General features: G+C 40.6%; 2 protein-coding genes across 10 annotated transcripts in view; one reads left to right on the top strand and one right to left on the bottom strand.

The window, feature by feature from the left end:
* The window catches only part of TLR2 (toll like receptor 2), an 81,932-nt gene that overhangs the window by 38,281 nt on the left and 25,916 nt on the right, over nucleotides 1–17,735 (bottom strand). The gene's annotated exons all lie outside the window — the stretch shown is intronic.
* The window catches only part of RNF175 (ring finger protein 175), a 44,664-nt gene that overhangs the window by 12,656 nt on the left and 14,273 nt on the right, over nucleotides 1–17,735 (top strand). For 5 of the 7 annotated variants that reach the window (XM_070504939.1, XM_070504938.1, XM_044767080.2 and 2 more), the window contains 3 exons: nucleotides 735–916; nucleotides 11,919–12,073; nucleotides 16,251–16,358. In XM_070504939.1, the coding sequence (XP_070361040.1) occupies nucleotides 735–916; nucleotides 11,919–12,073; nucleotides 16,251–16,358 (445 nt within the window). The remainder of the gene's footprint in view (nucleotides 1–734; nucleotides 917–11,918; nucleotides 12,074–16,250; nucleotides 16,359–17,735) is intronic. The other 2 variants (XM_014826674.3, XM_070504942.1) reach the window with 1 other exon arrangement.

The raw sequence follows: 17,735 nt of genomic DNA, 5'->3' as shown, positions 1-17,735 counted from the left end.
TCATCTGAATGTTTTTGCCTGTCAAGGATAATATTTAGGCCTCTTCTTTCTCCTTATAATGAAAAAAATTTGTACAACTCACTCAGGAGTTTTCCATAGCCCCATGAATAATAGCTCCATAGGCACCATCTGCAGGATATCCTTTTACTTGAGAATATTAGAAATTACTTGAAATTACTGATATTTCACTATTTTTGACTTTCAAAAATAGCAATTTCATAGGATTCAACCTCATAATCACTATTATTTCTCATATAGGTACGAACAAAATAACATATGTGCTTTACAGTTTTAGAACAATCCTGTGAGATATGGAGGGATCCTTATTTTAAATTTGCAAATGAGGAAACGGAGGCTCAGAGAGGGTGAGTGACTTTCCCAAGGTTACATGGCAATGAAGTAGCAGATCAGGGACTCAAACCCAGGTCTTCCTAGGGCCCGTCAGTGATTTTTCCGCCCTATCACCTAACTTGAAAGGACAATGCTGGGGCCAAAACTGCACATGGGAAAGCAAAAGACTGAGAGGAATTGATTTTGCTTATCAACTCTGGCTTCTCCTCTCTGCTGCTCCTTCCCCAAGCCTGGGGGAAAAGGAGGAACCAAGAAAAACTTAGGAAAACTTTGTAACCAAAGCTTAAAAACCCATATATTTGAAATGCACAATTGCTTCCTATGAGTCCAGCCAAAAAAGGCACTTTTTTTCTTTTTTTTTTTTTTTTGCCTAAATGTGCAAGGCTTGAGAGTTTTTCAGATGACCTCATTTGCCGGTTCTAGCCTGCAGCAGGAGAGGATGTACAGGATGCACCGGGGCCATGAGTCCATGCACGTGGAGATGATCTTGATCTTCCTCTGCGCCCTGGTCATCGCCCAGATCGTGCTGGTGCAGTGGAGACAGAGGCACGGCCGGTCCTACAACGTGAGTTGCCCCCTGGTCACTAAAGCCTACCCCTCTGGCTGCCACATCCCTCCTTCGTTGCCCGCTTTGAAGAAAGTGGTTTAGTTTAAGTTAGTGGTTCTCAACTAGGTGCAATTTTGCCCCCAGGAGTCATTTGGCAATGTCTGGAAATGTTTGTGATTGTCACGCCTTAGTGGGAGCGGGAGGAGGACGAGAGTTGCTACTGGCACATAGTGGATAGAGGCCAGGGATACTGCTAAACACGCACAGGACAGCTCCTCATGACAAAAACATCAATAGTGCCAAGGCTGAGAAACCCTGGTTTCAGTAAACCAATTTTCCTTTTGAGCATGAACAACTTTTGCTAATGGCCCAGGAAAAGGAGGATTAGGAATAATAGAAACAAAAGGTTGCGGCTGTCTAACTTTGTTTCATTAGCAATAAACTGTCTTGGCATTGATGGTTTGCATATCCATGGAAATATCCTAATGCAAACACTGCACTGACCTCAGCAGCATGGAGCGCCGTCCCATCCTCACAGGCCAGTCCCTCTGGGCATGTCCATTGGAACTGTGCCATCTCAGGGCCTCAGAGTCATACCCTGAGCCTTGTTGAACCTAAGACCCTGCCACTGCAATGGTTAGAGCAGTGGTGCTCAAATCTTAGGGTGTGTCAGAATCACCTAGAGGGCTTGTTAAATCAGATTCCCAGGTCCCCCCCGCAGAGTTTCTAATTCAATGGGGGCCCGAGAATTTGTACATCTAACAAGATGCTACTGGTGCTGGGACCACGTTTCAAGAACAAATGGTTTAGATTCAAGTATGGCCTAAATAGGGAAACATTGCAAAGGAAGAGGTCCTCAATTAACACTCTACATGCTTCTGGGTCTTGACCTGGTCATCGGATAAGAAGGCTTGCCTGTGACATATGACGTGCTGGCTTAGACCAGTATTTTATTTTATTTTCACCCATCATAAAAATTATTTCCTGTGTAGTGCATGGTCTAAAAGAATTCTTTTCAGTTCTGTATAATGTTTAAGTTTAGACAATTTGTCCATTTATTTAGAAAGGAATCTTGTTTTTGTTTTTTAAGCAAACACATTGATTTGCTGTCGTGTCACCACTGTCTTGTCAATTAAAATAAACACCCTCTATATTGCACTTAGACAAATTTTTTTAAGTGAAGGAAACTAGAATCAAACTTCATTAGTTAGTCACTCCCATATCAAAGAAAAGCTCCTTAAATATATCTTAACCATGGTTTCCTTTATCTGCAAAATGGAAACACCTAAAACAGAATTTCTGGAGTCCTTAAGTAAGAAGAAACCTGGGTTCTTAAGGAAGCCATTTATAGCCCTGTTCCATCCTTCCTTTATACCTGATAATTCTCTCTGAATTAGATAGTTTTTAAAATGTTTAGTTTCTGTGGCACCACAGGTATGGATTTTGCATAAAAGGCCCTCGCCCTTGAAAGGAAACGCCACGTGAGCCAACTGACCTTCACTGTATCCCTCCACTCTTCCTCCATTTTTATCTGATGATTTTTGACGTGGCTTACAGCAATAAGCATGTGGCCTTGTCCTGTGTTTGAAGTTGCTCCTGAGTCCACTCTCTGAATTCTCTCACACTCTCTGGGTGACTGCACCCGTCGATGTGGCGCTCGCACCCTGGCTCATCTGGCCACAGATAGCCCTGCCTGTGAGTCAGAGGCTCCCCTGAAGTACCTGTTGCCAGTGGAGATTCTAATTCTTGACAACTCAGGCTACACCAGGCCCAGGTGGACATCCCTGAGCCTAACAACTGCTGTTTAGCTGGAGTGGTCTTTTCAAGTTGCTTGCCTTTGCCCGCTGCACAGGCTGTGCTGCCTGGGGTACCTGCCTCTCCAGGAACGTTGCATTTGACTGCACGCCACTCTCCACCCACAACTGGACTCCCTTAATCACCTCACTTCTGCTCCCCAAGATTGCTGTTTCTCTGTCCTTCTATCACACAGCTCCTCTATTTTTGGCTACCCAGAGGGGCTGTTCGGTTCTAAGGATCACCTTGGAGGTGATAAGGTGATGTGATAGTGGCCTCTTTTAGGATGATCCTGCCTGGCACTTTGAAAAAGCCAGGAGCCTAGATAAAGACACCCCGCAGTGGTCAAGGACAGATTTGGGTGTCCTGGTGGCCCTGTTGGGACTCTGCTGGGTTAGTTCATAGACGTGATTGGCCTCTAGAATATTTTCTACTTCTTTGCCCATCAGTCCATCTATGATCACGTAGTCCCAAAGGAACGAGTGGAGTAGCCCCTTTCTCCTGCATGTCTCTGTTGACAATCTTTGGCTCAAGGTAAGAGCCAGCATGGCAGGCTGATCTTTCCCACGCTGCTGCCTCGAGTTTGCCCCCATGCTTTGCATCCCTCCTGGGGATTCACTGCCAGAGCCAGTCATCAGAACACAGCCATTTCAGGACCTCTCAGTGATTTCTGCAACCATTGGAGCTGGAGATGGTTCCCAGAGCACCAGTTGCTGATTCCGGCACCAGTTTCCAGCTTTCTTATTGTGCTCTTCATGAACTGTATCGAAAAAACCTGGACCTAATGCACTCTTCAATTTAACATCTTTGGGATGGAATTTGATGGATGTGTTTCCACAAATACTGACCTAAACAGCCTCATCATCCAGAAAGAACCTAATTTTTAAGTTATGTCTCTTGGCATCTAAGATTATGTAGGACCTACCAGAGCTACAGACAGCCTTGAACATGTTCATAAGATTCATGAAGTTCCTGCCTCTTTTCTACAAGGGGCCACACAGTAAAGTTCGTTTCCATGATTTGATTTTGTAACCTCCATCAATATTAGTAATGTATTATTATATATAACATATTAATTATAATTACTATAATAATAGTTACCCTATAGTTATTATAATTCTAATTACTATGATTATTTATATATAAATTAATACATAGATAAATTTATATATAAATTACTATTATTGTTATAACTGTGATAAGTGCTTTTGTACATTATCTAATTTACCCTGGGAGGTAATTATTTTTATTCTCTTTGTGAAACATAGTTCAGAGAGAGTGAATAACTTGGTCAAGGTCATATCGCTAATCAGTTACAGAGGAGACTAGAATCCAACCTCACTAGTTGTTTTCTCTCATATCAAGGATAAGCTCCTTCAATATCTCTTGAACCATGGTTTCCTTATCTGTGAGATGGAAATACTGAAGACAGGAACCTGTCTCCCAGAGTCCTTGAGATTCGGAAACATTTCCCTGTGAGAACTTCTAGCTCAGTGACTGGACATAGTGAGTGTTCCGTGCCATTAGTTGACTCTGAATGTGTTCAAGAGGATTCTTTGTATATACCATTTGTGCAAATTTAATCATGCACTATAAAAGCAGTTTACTAATAAAAGACTCTTTTTCTGAACCTTTTTGTAGAGCTAAAGTGAATGCTCAGCTATTAATCAACATTCTCCGCTAGGAGATTTGATGTCTTGTTTTTGCAAAGCAGCGCACCTGTGTGTCCTGCCTTGCCACACCCTTCTGCTCTGCCATATGCTTTGTCTGTGGAGCGTTCCCCAGGCTGATCTTGCGAGATGTATTAACAGGAACCAGAGGCGGGAAGATGAAGGGAAGAGTACTGGCTTAGGAGTTAGAAGACTTTAGCTACTCACTTAACCCACAGTGAGCCTCAGCTTCCTGATCTTTAAAGTGATGGAATTTTAAAAAATAAAAAGGACTTTTAGTTTCAACTCTGACATATAAGAAGCTTGAAAATCATCTCTCCCCTCTTACAACAAGAGAAAAATTGGACAAACTGAATGTCAGTGACTTTTCTTAGATCTATCAGAGAATTGAGGTCAAACCACCCCCTTCAAAATCTGGAAAGACAAGTGAAAGCAGGGAATCACAACGAGATCTGCTTCCTGGGAGCAGAAGCTGCCAGAGCCCTAAACTGGTAGAAACACTTACTGGGTAACTTTGAAGAATTTCTGGAAGTGAAGTTTAGACTAGTGTGAGACTGAGAAACTCCTGAGGGCCACAATCTTAGGGACCTCCCACATTATTTTAGGTTTTACCTCTAGGAACCTCACCAGGTTCTCATGGTGAAAAGCAGAGACAAACCCCTTGTGCTTCTGAATGGGAGAGGGGAGAAGTAATCATTTTGAACTAGACCTAGAATGTTCTCCATAACAAAGACCTACACAGCGAGGGGAAAAGTTTTGTCAGAGTCTGATCCAACCTTGGGGGAGGGAAATTATCCAACTTCAGCCCCCTCAAGTCTTCTTGTCTCACCTAAGGGGAAAACAAATAGTTGAGAAACACTCGTAAAGGTCTCAGCATAGGGACAGAGGGCCACTAAAAGACCAAGACTTAATCATAGAATGATAGAACACTTCCACTGCCCCCACATCTTACCAGCACATCAATAGGTATCTGGTGTAGCAGTGTATTAGAGCTGAAAGAGCTGCAAGACTCAGACGCTATGCAAGAAGCTTTTAGGGAAACCCAAAGACAAAAAGGTAGACACAAACAAGTATACTAAGGGAAATTGAAGCTTCTGACACCTACAGCAAACATTAAACACAGCCCAACTCCTAGCCAAATTAACACAAAACCTCACACTAAAGGCCTATTTATTTCAGTTCTCATTATCCAGTACATTATGTGTGCCTTTCAACCAAAAATTACAAGTCATGCTAAAAGGAGAAAAACACAATCTGAAGAGGCAAAGCAAGCATTAGACCAGACTCAGATATCACAAATATTTTGCAATTATCAGACTGGAAATTTAAAATAACTGTGGTTAACATGCTAAGGGCTCTAATGGAAAAAGTAGATGACGTGCAAGAAGCAGATGGATGATGGAAGCAAAGAGGTGGAAACCCAAAGAAAGAAACTAAAATAAATGCTAGAAATAAATTTTAAAAAACTAACAGAAATAAAGAATGTCTTTGATGGCTCATCAATAAACTGGACGTGTTTGAGGAAAGATTCAGTAACTTTGAAGATAATCTCAATAGAAACTTCCCAAATTGAGACACAAAGAGAAAAAAAGAACCAAAAAAAAGGAACAGAATAGCCAAGAACTGTGGAATAATTCCAAACAGTGTAACATATACATATTGGAATACCAAAAGGAGAAGAAAGAAATAATGGAGCTAAAGAAGTATTTGAAGGAATAATGGCCAAAAAAATTTTTTAATTAATGACAGACATCAAACCACAGGCCTAAGAAACTCAAAGAAGAAGCAGGACAAATAGCAAGAAACCTATACCTAGGCATATAAAATTCACAGTGCAGAAGGACAAAGAGAAAATCTTAAAAGCATCCAGAGGAATAAAGATACCTTACCTCTTGAGGAACAAGGATAGGAATTACATCAGATTTTTCTTCACAAACCGTGTATGCAAGAAGAGAGTAGAGTGAAATATTTAAAATATTAAAAGGAAAAATCCACCAACTTAGAATTCTATACTCAGAGAAATTCTTTCAAAAGTGAAAGAGAATAAAGAGTTTCTGTCTCAGACAAACAAAAAATGAGAGAATTTCATCACCAGTAGACCTTACCTGCAAGAAATATTAAAAGAAATTCTTCAGAAAGAAGGAAAATCATACAGGTCAGAAACTCAGATCTACATAAAGAAGAGTGTCAGAGAAGGAAAAAATGAAGGTAAAATATTTATTTCTTTTTATGTCCATGGGATCAGTAATGATGACCCTTCTTTCTTTTCTGCTATTAGTAATTTGTGTTCTCTCTCTTATTTTTCTTAGTTAGTGGGCTAGAGGTTTAGCAAATTCACTGATCTTTTCAAATATCAGCTGTGTGACTCCAAATATACAACCTTCTGAAAAATGCAAACAATAGAGACAGTAAAATGATCAGTGGTTGCCAGTGGTTCAGGGAGGGAAGAGGATGGGATAAGCAAGTGAAACGGGGATTTTAGGGCAGTGAAATTGATCTGTATGATACTGTAATCGTGGATACAAGAGATTATGCATTTGTCAAATCCCACTGAACTATACAGCACAAAGACTGGACCTTAAAGTATGTAAATTTTAAAAAAACCATTTGGGAGGTTGGAGAATCCCAGGGAAAAATACAGACAGTGACAAGAGAATCTAACTGCAGTACAATAGATGAAACAGCCTCACTGGAGGGAATTGGAAGGGAAAAGTGCTACTCTAAGTACCTTTGGAAATGAGAGGTATCTGTAAGATTAAGGCGATAGGAACTGCATATGAGCACTGTACCCTAGTTGATAAAATTGTTTCCCAGGGGAGTACGCATTAACAATTCTGATACTGGTATACAGTCGGCCTTCAGTATCCACAGGCTCTGCACCACGGATTCAACCAATCTCTGTGGTTGGTTGAATCTGTGGTTGCCGAACCTGAGGACATGGAAGTGACTAAGGAACTTGAGCATGCCCAGATTTTGGTATCCGTAGAGGTCCTGGAACCCATCCCCCATGAAACTGAGGGATGGCTGTATATGCATACTGGAATGGAACAGTTAAGTAAATAGATGGTAGACGGTGGGAGCCATGTTGCCCATTGTTGGAGTAGGGAGCCAGAAAAAAAGTAGGAAGGGCACACAGAATATGTGTGAACAGCTTTGTACAGTGAAGGTATTATTATTTATACATATTACTTATACCCTAAGGTGTTGTTTTTTGTACATAAAGTATTATTATTTTCACATTATTTCATGCATAATTCAGACCATGTACTTCAGAGGTGAGGGACCGATCCAAAAAGCTCAGAACGTTTTCAGGTCCAGCTTTTAACAAATATGTCTGTCTTCTGAAGTGATCATTTAATTTGTCTGGACAGGTTCTGTTCGATGGTGTGTTGGAGCTGTGTACATCAGAGCAGCTTAATATAAATACGTAAAGCAAAGGAAACAGGTTATTTAGAAGGTAAAGTTTAAAAATATAGCATTTACTGCTCCTAGGTGATGCCAAAAAGTGCAGAGAGAAAGAAGATAGACAGTGGAAAGTTCTTCTTTTGTTTGGGATACTACTAAATACCTGGGTGTTTGCAAATAGTCACATTTTCAGTACAATGTAGACCAAGCATCTGGATATTTGAATTTTTCTCTTTCCAGCTGGTAGTGTTGATATGGTGGAGACATGGCAGAGCTTCAAAATTAAATTGTTTCCAAATGCTTTTTACAGCATTTAATTAAAAATAAAATTTCATTCAACACCACCCTCTCCACTTTCTTTTATGTATCCTACTTTTCATATCTGCAGGAAATAGGGGAGAGGCACCAAGAAAGAATCTTTCTACTTCCCTTCAAATCAATAGAAGATCTGATGACTACATAGACAGAATCTGGATTTCAGACACACTGTTAACTTGTCTCGATACACAGGCAAATAATTTGCCACAGATTGAAACATTTCTCTATTTAAATCAAACTTCCTGCCTATTAATAGCTGTGAAACTCTAGAACGTATTACTATACCAATAAAGCATTATGTCTGTTCAAGTCTTCTTGAAATGAAGCAAGGCACAAATACTCACATACATAGTTACATATATACATACACAACATTGCAGAATCTCCTTTAAGAATTTAAATAGCAAAATTAACAGTCTGAATTGATTTGAAGATAGAAATATGGACCAAGTGAATTTCAAAGAGCCCTTCACATGCCAAGATTCCGTACTTTTCTTGTTCAATTTGCGTTCACACTTTCCTTCATTGCCTTTTTACTGATGGAAGCAATATTTCCTGGAACCATTTCTTTACACGATAATTTTCTGCTTACCTCTAGCATCCCACTGCTCTCCCTCCACGCCCCTACCCATACAAATACACACAGACACGTGCACAAATGGTTGCAAATAGTTTGGGATTTGCAGAGCAAAGGAAATGAATAGCATATAACTTTCTTTCTTTCTTTCTTTCTCCCTCTCTCTCTTTCTTCTTTCTTTCTTTCCCCATATTGTGTGACCCATTCATCATTCTGTACAATTAGACAAATGAAAAGATATCTTTTATTTGACTTGATTTGCAGTTCTTTTCAGATTCATTATGTGCATGGCTACAAGGAAAAACATGGTACCTTTGGGCAGCCTCTGATTTGTCAGGAAATTCCTTCTGCCACAATGCTTGGGTGGGGAGAACGTGGGTGATGTGATCCAGATGCATGGGCTGCCCTTTGCCAGGAGTGCAGATGTGTTTTATATGCACATGCCCAGATGGTGACCCCTCTGGCATTATTAATGTGTCCCAGCTGCCAGGCTTCCTCCTTTGCATGCATGCGCCTCGATTTCACATATTTCATGTGTTTATTTATGAGGCACAACATTCCTACATTTCATATGTGGCAGTTACTATTAAAAATGAGAAGTTTTTTTAACTGCTCTGGAAATTGATAAAGAATTTTTTAAATTGCTATGAAATGTGGCCCTCATTTTAAAATGACTTCTCATATAGTTATTGAATTCATAATGCAAATTTCTGACCTTTCTCCTTGCATTTTGAGAAAATATGGTGTTGGGTGTACCCTCTAAAGTTCATTAAGAAATTATTTGCATATATAATACATTGTAATGATTTTTTGCTTTCCTTTTATTTCTAATCTCCAAGGCCTATTTTTAAAAAGTAGTGTGTCTATACATTTGAACATTGTTACTCACTGTTAATTAAATCCAGGCATCAAGTAAGAGAAATTTGGGATCTTCCAGAAATGGGTTGTACTTATAGATCCACAGGGAGACAACTAGTTTCATAAAAATATGGTCCAATCATTGCTTCAAACTACTATAGATTGTAACTCCACGGATTTGAGAAAGTGAATTAGTCCTCTAAATTTTGGCTTATAATCTAAAGTAGAAAATAAAGGAGCATGGTAGTTTCACTGAACTAAAATGAACTGACTCAACATCTTGTTTTTAAAAACTTGAGCATTTTTATGGGGAAAATGTAAATATGAATCAAATTCTTAAAACAGAAAGATGAAAAATGCAAATGACAGATGATCAGCTTTTGAAAGATAGGGTTCGTGCCCATTTCCTTCTTTAATGTCAGAAGGAATGAACTAAAAGAAGTCAAAATCTATAATTTATCATAGACAACTATCTCCATAATCAGCTATAGAAAATAAATGACCAACATACGGATGAAATTTTTTAAGGGGCTTCACACTTTTGTTATCAACAGTTGCTAATGCTGAGTGCTAAGGTAAGTGTATCTTGAGTCTTGATTACCTGGTTTCCAACCGTTGTGGAAACTATCCTACTTCCCTAAGTAAAGCCTGTTTTTCCTGTTTGGGTATGTATATTTATCTTGAGTTCATAAATAAAGGTGCCAACTCATTTATTAGCTTTGATCAAACCTACAAAGTAGGATGGAAAATTAAAACAAGTATCTGACTAATTCTGCCTGGAATTTAAAAACAAAAATAATAAGTTACAGATATTTTTTCCTGAACCCCCCAGATAGGTACCTCAGACTTGCTGCATGTGTATTTGTGTCTGAATGCGTCTGTATAATAACAACTCTAGCGTTCTCTGGGAGAAGATTTAGAGCAACTCTAAGGAGACTTCAGATCCAGGCTGTTTATGGGGATGAAGCAATAAAAAGAGAAGGAAAAGCCTCAAAATGTCTTCTTATTTGACATGGAAAGAAGAATGGCTGTGGCCTTGCCTTTTTCATTTACATCTTGAAGTCCTCAAATAATTTTGGTTATTGACCTTAAGACTATTATAGCCAAGACCTTATCAAAGGATCCAAAATTATAACCATAGGCTCTTTTTTCTTAGCCGCCTCCTTTTATCACGAAGATGAAGAAAGCAAAGAAAACAAATAAATGACGGCAGTCTTTTTGATACTCAGATGACAAATATGTGACATGCGTGCTCTAACAACTCTTTACACATTGATAGCAGACATAATTAACCGGTTGTGATACTCTTTACCACTAAACCAAGACCCAGGCTCAGAATCCTCCTCAACAGAACCTTGCCAGGTGCCACCACCAATTAAAGTCCATACCTGAGACAAAACCTCTTTGTCATGCCCCTCTTACTTATATTGGTGCTGAGCAAATAATAGATGGTTAGTCTGAATGTGATAAAACATAAAAGACCAAAGATTACTGCTGTTGTTTAAACCTGTTTGCTTTTCACAAGAGAAGTTAAGAGCTGGTGTTAGGCCTGATCCAAAGAGTAGGAGAGTCACTATGGTAACCATATCAAGTCATTGACCCACAGCCCATCAGAACAGTCTGTCCTGCTTCCTGCCATGTGAGATTGAGGCCAGGCAACTTGAAGAACCCTCTGAAGGCTGCTCGGATTCAGGGAAGTGGTACAGGCCACAAAGGGGTTACACACAGAGGAACAGGAAAGAGTCTGGTCTACATCTTGGGCTGCCTGGAAAAGGCACCAGTAATTAAAGAGGAAAAACAAGAAGCAAAATGTTGGGGTGCAAATCCAATCGTCAGGGGCAAGGGAACCCGACAGTTGGGATTCCAGGGTTAACCTGCAGAGTGCACTGGGACAGCAGGCAGAAGAGGTCCCAGAAGCCGCTTGGACACCACTTCCTCCTTTGACATCATTGTGCATTTGCACTTGTGCATGTGACAGTAGCAACAGCCCCTCGGCTCCAGAGCGCTTTCCCATCTGTGATATCATTGATCCCCACCTCCGTCAGTACAAGGAAGCAGGCATTGTTATCCTCAATCTTACAACCAAAGGGAGGCTAACTTGTCCAAAATCACATAGCTGTTGAAGCCTAAAGTTGCTTTCATCTGAAACACCCAGAGGAAAGGAGGTGACAGAAGGTGGATATTTTGGATAATTTCCCATTGAATTTTCAGATAATTGTGGCAGTCTGCTCCATAACTTTGCATGTACAGAACAGCCTACAGTTGGATCGTCAACCAGGTGTACGTTACAGACATGATGGCGAAGGTGGTAGAGTAGCTTCTGAACCCATTTAATAGTGCACATGCCATTCTGGACCCTCCGTCATTGAAAGAGACTTTCTGTTCATTTCTCTGACAGCTGGTGACCCTGTTGCAGATGTGGGTTGTCCCTTTGTATTTCACGATAAAACTGTACTGGTGGCGGTTTCTGTCTATGTGGGGAATGTTCTCAGTCATTACCAGTTACATCGTCTTCAGAGCTACCCGAAAACCCCTGTCAGGGAGAACACCACGGTATGTATTCCATTCATTCCTTCCCCGCCCTCCCTTTTATTGTAAACATTAAAAAGTGTATTTAATTTCCATTTTCCTGGATGGGAGAGAAGGGTGCTACACTTTTGCCTTTATTAGCAAAACCATTTGGAGATTAGCTATACTGTCAGTTCACATTCCTTATTTAATGGTGATTTAGACATGCCTGTAGAATTTATGACTTCAGATATTAGCTAGTGAAGGCCAGGAGAAAGAGAAGTGAAACTAGTGTTTAAATTTTCTAGAGCACTATTTGCCTGTTTATTTTCAACTCAGCATTTTGATTCATTCCACAATCAGTTGTGTCACACACACTTTAAAATAGAGCAAGAGTTGGAAGTTTGTATTTCTAACAACTATGCATGTATTTTATGTCTGATAAGTCATAAGTAATGGACAGCTCATTACTCTAACAAATGAGGATTTTACATTCCAATGATCTTTTTAATTACCATTGCCAACCTCATGACATTCATATAATTCCATCGTATCATTCACAAATCTTTCCAAAGTGCTTGTAATCACATGATATGCCCATGGATTTGCTTTCACTCTCCATAGATAGGTTCTAAATCTGAATCCAGATAAAACTGATGAGATAAAGAGAAACTGTGTAAGGTATTAAATGGTAATAAGATGACATCAAGATCTGATCTTCATTGGAGAATAAATCACAACTCCTGTGAGATATTTTTCTGATTGGTTAGCCATTCAGATATGTGTTTTTAATCCTCTAAAAAAAGTGGGAGAGACAAATATCAACTTTTCCTTTTAATTTGGAGAAGGGAAATATGCAGTGAGAGAAATCAGATAGATAAATGTAAGGATAAAGATTGAAATTCAAATAAATGAATTCAGGTTTATGAGTATTGTAATTTAATCCCACTTTAGGAAGAGCTTTGGGGTGGTGTTAGGAGATCTTCTAACCTGGCCAGTTTGGGATTTTAGATAGCTGTTGTAGGGCCTGGTTTCCCCATCAGTAAATGGACATATGACGCCATTTCTCTTTCTTACAAAATGTGGCAAGTTATTTAAGACTTGTGAAAGTCTAAATTTTGGATGAATTGAACTGTACTTGTTTTCATCCCCTGGATATAATCTATATTGTACTTCAACACAAGTGGTTCACTTTTCCATCGTGTAACGAATTCTCTAGCTAAACGCAGTGTTTCTGTGCACATCAGCTCATTCAATGCAGAACTCCATTACAAGAAATACTCAAATGCTGCCGTCATACACTCCATCGCTGATGTATCTCCCATGGCCAGCGTCCCATGCCCTCTGCTTCTCATGCCCACTGTGCATCCACTTTAGCTTCTTCCTGCCTGCGCAGCTACAAACCTGACATAGTCTGAGAGCTAAGAAACTCCTCTAACATTTTAAGCAGACCTAGCTGCCATTTGAAGAGACAATAATGGGAAAGGCTAATTAGGGCCCCATTTCTTCTAGAAAAGCAGTCTGGAAAAAGAAGCTCCTGTTTATGAGAGGTAGTAGGCCCTAAGGATCTTTATGGATCTTTGCTTAATCATCGTGTTATAGGTAAGTCACGACTTAGGTCTTTTCCATTTGGAAGGAGAGGATTTCATTACAGGCTAGGAAAGCTGGTGGGAGCCAATGGGCATGGTGCAGAAGGCAAACCCAAGAGGAGTCATCTCCGGCAGCACTGCAGCTTAAAAACTGGCTGTTCCTCCCCAGGGTATACCAAGCCCTCTCTATGGGACAGAGTAACAGAGAAGGGGAAGTGGGTTTCCCCTCTGCTATAGTTGGGTTGCCTCTCAAGCAATGTTCAGGCTTGTAAACAAGCCACATGCTGGCCACAGAGAGTTGGGCTTGATCACATCAATTCCAACCCAAGGCCAAGCCTTCCTTTGTGGAGGCTGTGCTGAAATGTGAACACAATTTCTAATCTGGTTGATCTGCCTTCCAGTGTAATCTGAGTAGCAAGGGCGTTCTGGACTCCAGTGTTCTAGAAATTTTTACCGCCAATAAGCCGGAAGATTCTGGGCTGGGCCGATTTGGCAAATCCAACACATCCGTAACAATGATATGACATATTGAGCATTTATTTATTGTGCCAAGTCTTTTAAACATTAATCTCACATAATCTTCAGAACTACTTTAAGAGCCAGTGTTGTCTTGGTGTTATAAATGAGGCAATCATAGGAAGAAATGCTAAGTAGGGTGGCCAAGATCCCACAGGCAGTAAGCAAGGGAACCCAGAATCACCCAAAGACTACTAGAATGCAAAACGCTGCTCCCGACAGCATGCTGTGGCTTAAATACATCAACAAACCGCTTCACACAGAGAAACTGCGGTTTAAAAAGTTGTTAATCAGGAACACCTCTAATGCTGGCACAACCTTGACAGGGGCCCCTCGAGGCAGAGAGAGGGTATGTCGAGTATGTATGAAGCTCAAGGAAACGGCTGGTGTTGTGGGGCACAGGGGGAGAGCCTCAGAGCTGGGCGCTTTTCCCATCATCACCCCTTTTAGCTACACAAACTTCCTCCTCCATTAGGCTGTACTGAGCAATGATCCAAACTGCTCAGCACCAGCAAATCAAAAGGACTGACGGCCCAAGGAGTCTCTATAGCAGAAAGACCCCAAAAGCCCTCTCTGGCCCCCTTGAGAGATGACAGCCTCTTGGGGATTTGAGCCACTTTGTGCAGCCCATGTGAGTTTCCTGCTCCAGGTAACTCCACAGTGCCAACCCCTCCCATGGGCAGGATTACGTCTAGAGGGGGAGGTGCCGCCCAGATAGCCCTGTATGTCAGTTGTTTGATGTGGGGAAAGCATTTCACTGGAGAAATAACATAAATGTCAACTCATTCCTCAGACTAGCCCACAAACCTCCATTTAAACTGTAATATTTCAGAAGGTCCCTTCTGACTGGGATTTGAATGAATCCAGAATGAAGCAGAATATCTTTTAAAATAACACTGTAATATCACAGAACGTGAGCATTTGGTGCAATTGCTCCAACAGGAAGGAAGACAGGGAAGCTGAGAGAGTTGGTGACAGGGTGCCGGGGGAGGGGGGTTGGAGATGAGAGGGTGGGGCCAAGTCTCTGGAGCAAGACTCAATGGAGTTTGCAGTGGAATGCAGGAGAGGGGCTTCAGGAGGACGTGGAGAGAACAGCTGAGGGGCAGACAGGGCCTCCTGCCATTGTTCAAACTTGTGAGCAAGCATTCCAGCCACTCCCTTATTTTCCCTGGGCACCAAGGATATCTGCCCCCACCTGCTCCCTCTCCTTCCACCATCTCTTGTTCCAGTGGGGGAGCCCTTGTGCTGTGCTGCTGTGGTGCACCAGCAATGGAACCAGGCTGCCAGACTCTTCCCACATTCTCCCGGGCATGAAGCAGCCACGTGGCTCTTTCTGTAGTTTTTCTGAGGGCTTTTACTGCCAGGGATGAAGGAAACAAACAGGGTACAGGGCTCCCTTCTAGATCACCTCCAATCTCACCCTCTGACCCCATCCTCTCACTTCTCCACTTAGACCTTGTTGGAAGAAGGAAAGGCCTTAGGAGCAGTCATGGTGAGTGCTGAGACACACAAAGGACCCGTCCACATAGCAGAAAAAAACCAAGGCTGAAGTGCCCTTGTAATTTCATCCCAGGGCTAGGGGAGGGGCTCTGCGTGGACAGGAGATGGGATGAGGGCTGGGCCCACTACTTATGATATCCCCACTGGGGCTGAGGGGCAGCAGGAGCAGGAGGGAGAGAAACTCCTGGGGGAAGAGGTCTCCCCTCTTGACTTCTCTTCCCATCTTTTGCTCGCCTCCAAGGTACTTCTGCCAAAACCACTCTAAGCTAACCTGAGAGCCAAATGAGAAAAGGAGGGGAGCAAGGGAGGCAGGGGCCCAGGTAGAATAACCATTCCTGAAGGCCATTTTTACATGAGGAACATAGATAAATTAGGATGAATTTAGGTATGCACATTACATAGAAACACGTGCATGACAGTACTATTTATATACTGCTTGTTGATAGTATATTAAAATTCTAGATTATTATTGAGTTTAGCTGAGATAATATACTTATATTCTGTATATTACATAATTAATAGAATTTTAGAAATGAAAAATTGACTTCCAACAATGTTTGAAAAAGATGAAATACTTTATAATATGTTCTGTGTTTCTCCCCATTTTCACTCCACAGATTGGTCTACAAATGGTTTCTTCTGATCTACAAACTCAGCTATGCATTTGGTGTTGTGGGTTATTTGGCCATCATGTTTACAATGTGTGGATTCAATTTATTTTTCAAGTAAGTGTCTCTAGTTAGGACAGTAATATCTCCAAGCACTTGCTTGTGTTGTTCACCTTGTCAAGTATTCTGTAACTGGAAGCCACATTTGGCCCTATAATTTTCCATGCACACCTTGTTTATAGTAGATATCATTGGTATAGTAGATGTCATTGGGGGAAACCACTAGAAAAGGAAGAGAAAACCCACAGATTAAAAAATTCTCAAAAAATTATAAGCTTTAAAGAGAATCTATACTTGATCTGCAAATGTAAAAGATCTCTGTTAAAAGTAGGCCTACATTTGTGGTAGAGTAATTCTTACTAACCTACAAATTTCCCTTCCACAAAATTCTGAAGTATTAGTTCCTTCAATACAGCTTTTTCCTTAAAACCTCTAGAACTGTGCTATCCAATACAGTAGCTGCTAGCTCATGTGACTATTGAGCACCCAAAATATGAAATAAGATGTGCTGTAGGTGTAAAATACACACTGATTTCAAAGACAGGACGAAAAAATAATTTTTGTATAGACTACATGTTGAAATGATAGTATTTTGGATGTATTGGTGAAATTGTTTCATCTGTTTCTTTTTACCTTTTTAATGTGGCTACTACAAAATTTAAATTTTCTGTATATGTCCAATCTGTATTTCCATTGGATAGCACTGCTCTAGAATTTTGTTTTTGGTACCTATGAAATCCTTTTTGCTAGGGACAGAAAAGGAAGAAACAGTGCTTAGAAATTGAAAGAGAGGTAAAGAGATAGAGCAAGAAATTCTTGGGAGAAATAAAGGAAATCTGGATAATTGTGTCTGTGATTCAGAACTGTGCTCCCATTAGGAAGATGGTTGCTGTGGATGAGGGCAGAGCTGAGGCTGTGTGATTAACCTGTGCTCTGGAAAGGGAATTTAAGACATACCACACAGCTATGGAAGGCAGCTCAAATAAAAATGCCCAGAATATCTCTCATATCAAAGTTACTCTAAATCTCTGAGACCTTAAAAGAAATTGAAAGGCAGAGATTGATAACCCTTAATTCATAAAGTAAAGAAGGAAATTGGATGGTGAGCCATTCCTGGAGGAAAAGGCTCGTCCTATGGCACCATAGCAATCTAATTTTATAAGCATTTCAAGAAACTGTCAGAGAGGCAGCTTTTACCATTTTCTTGCAGGAATGGGATAGAAAATAATTGTACAGACCTATTATTGCTAGTTTAGGATATAGGAAGACACTGATTTCTTTTTTCAGCCTACTGTCTATATTACTTTATTTCAGTGAATGTAAAAAACATTCATAAGAACTTTTATAAAATCACTTGGGACTATAGTTGTCCCAAGACTATTATCCATAAGATTTTAAGATCCTTAACCATGAGTTCTCCTACAATGAGGCATG

The sequence above is a fragment of the Equus asinus genome, chromosome 3 (genome assembly GCF_041296235.1).
Source record: "Equus asinus isolate D_3611 breed Donkey chromosome 3, EquAss-T2T_v2, whole genome shotgun sequence".
Classification (NCBI taxonomy): Eukaryota; Metazoa; Chordata; class Mammalia; order Perissodactyla; family Equidae; genus Equus; species Equus asinus.
This window is presented reverse-complemented; position numbering and strand designations above follow the sequence as displayed.